The sequence below is a fragment of the Chinchilla lanigera genome, unplaced genomic scaffold (genome assembly GCF_000276665.1).
Source record: "Chinchilla lanigera isolate Chin_1 unplaced genomic scaffold, ChiLan1.0 scaffold00110, whole genome shotgun sequence".
Classification (NCBI taxonomy): domain Eukaryota; kingdom Metazoa; phylum Chordata; class Mammalia; order Rodentia; family Chinchillidae; genus Chinchilla; species Chinchilla lanigera.
In genome coordinates, this window is record NW_004955511.1 from 2,461,909 (window position 1) to 2,464,166 (window position 2,258).

Genomic DNA, 2,258 nt, shown 5'->3' on the forward strand with positions numbered 1-2,258 from the left:
CCGCGCTGTGTCACCGCGTGTGACTTCACACCAGCCCACACGCGCACGGGGCCGTGCTCACACACACACACACACACACACACACACGCAGGACAGCAGGGGCCGTCCACGCGCCCCCTGGTCCCGGTGTGGCACCCTGGAGCCCCACATGCGGGCAGCGGGGTTCCCACTCGAGCTCCGGGAAGAGGCCACCTGCGGGGACGTCGTCCCCACACACACGCCACACAGCCGTGCGGGAGTCGGGCGCGGCCTCGGATCTGCGCTCCTGCGGGCTCAGGGGCGGCCGCCTAGCTTTGGGGTGCGGGCCTCCCTCTCTGGGGTCGCCCCGGCCTCACAACCAGGGAAGGCCAAGCCCGTGGCAGGGGGAGGGGCGGGGATGGAGGGGCGGCCTGAGCCACTGCCCCGTCCACACTGAAGCTGCTTGAACTTCCTGCCGTGCCCGGGACTCAGGAGGCCTCGATGGGCACGCAGCGCCCGGGCAGCCAGGGCGTTCTGGTTCTGTCGCCTGTGGCTGGTGGCCACACGGGAGGCTGTGGTCCGTCCCCCAGGGTGACAGCGCAGGAAGACCAGGGAGGACACGCAGTCTGAGGGCTGGACGGGGCCCCCCCACACACGCCGGCCGCAGCTCTGGAGTGGGCTGTGCTGGCCCCGGGGACATTTGGCGACGTGGGGAGGCGCTTTGGCGGTGTCGGCGGGGGCAGGGTGCCGGCTGCGGAGTGGGGCCGGGGTGGGGAGCCCAGCGCTGTGTTTGACGTTAGTCTCTGAGCGGGGTCGCAAGGCACGATGAGGACAGGCGGAGCAACAGGTGGGCGTTGTTTGTCACCGCTCCAAATATGTCACCGTGCCTTCTACCACAGGCCCCTGCTGGGGTTTTTGTTTTCCCCGGGGCTTCGTTGTCTATTTTGGGGGCAGTAATGGGGGTGGAACCCAGAGCACTTTTCGGGGGGGCGTTGAGACGAGGTCTGGTGGCCTTGAACTCTGGGCAGTCCTCCTGCCTCGGCCTCCCGAGCGCTGGGATTGCAGGTGCGCTCAGCACGCCCGGTGTTACTTTGTGGCAGAGCCCCACACTAGAGCCCCTCACTGCGCTGTCCCCGCAGGTCCCCCCGCCTGCCTGCTGCTGCTGCTGGCCCTGCCCGCCGCGGCGCCCAGCTGCCCCATGCTGTGCACCTGCTACGCGTCCCCGCCCACCGTGAGCTGCCAGGCCAACAACTTCTCGTCCGTGCCGCTGTCCCTGCCGCCCGGCACGCAGCGCCTCTTCCTGCAGAACAACCTCATCCGCACGCTGCGGCCCGGCACCTTCGGGCCCAACCTGCTCACGCTGTGGCTCTTTGCCAACAACCTCTCCACCATCTACCCGGGCACCTTCCGCCACCTGCAGGCCCTGGAGGAGCTGGACCTGGGCGACAACCGGCACCTGCGCTCGCTGGAGCCCGACACCTTCCAGGGCCTGGAGCGCCTGCAGTCGCTGCACCTGTACCGCTGCCAGCTCAGCAGCCTGCCCGGCACCATCTTCCGCGGCCTGGTCAGCCTGCAGTACCTCTACCTCCAGGACAACAGCCTGCTGCACCTCCAGGTGAGCGCCGTCCGCCCCGGGGCCCGGAGCCTTGCTGCCTCAGCCTCCCCGGCCCTCGCTTCCCTGCTCCTTTCCTGGGTTTCTGTCCTTTTGTGTCTCTCTAACTCCCTAGCCCCTGTCTGTCTGCCTGACTGTCTGTCTGTCCCTCCATGCCTCCCTCCTTTTCTCCTACCTCGCCTCCCCGTCTGTCTCCGTCTTCTGTCTGTCTCCGTCTTCTGTCTGTCTCTTTTCCCACACCCATGCCCCACACTCCCGTGTCTGTCAGGGGTGGACGTGTCTCTATTCTATTCACTTATTTTTGAGACAGAGTCTCCCTGTGGAGCTCAGGCTGATCTTGAGCTCACTATGTAGCCCAGCCTAGCACTGAACCTGTGGCAGTCGACCCTCCTGCCTCAGCCTCCCCAGAGCTAGGATGACAGGTGTGTGCCACACCCAGCAGTGTGTCTTTCTGAAGTCTCTCCTTCCCGTTTGCCTTGGGGGAACCCCGCCCTTCCCGGGGACCCCTGCCCAGAGCTTTGTGTAGTTCCTTTTCTTCCCCTTTCACCAGCTAGCGGGGATGGAGGGCAGAGTCACCGCTGCTGGGTTTCCTGTTTCCAAGTCCCTGGGCACCGGGGTGGGAGACCCTGCCCTTCTGAGAGCCCTGTGCCCTCCACCCGCCAGCTCTGGGCAAGTTGGAAACAGATGC

At 66.3% G+C, this 2,258-nt stretch overlaps 1 protein-coding gene across 1 annotated transcript in view; it reads left to right on the forward strand.

The window, feature by feature from the left end:
• Window positions 1-1,097: 1,097 nt before the first annotated feature.
• Rtn4rl2 (reticulon 4 receptor-like 2) overlaps window positions 1,098-2,258 on the forward strand; it is a gene marked incomplete at its 5' end in the record, with an annotated part of 11,040 nt that continues 9,879 nt past the window's right edge. Inside the window, 1 exon segment of the mRNA XM_013506377.1 lies at window positions 1,098-1,651. Within this exon segment, the coding sequence (XP_013361831.1) occupies window positions 1,098-1,651 (554 nt within the window).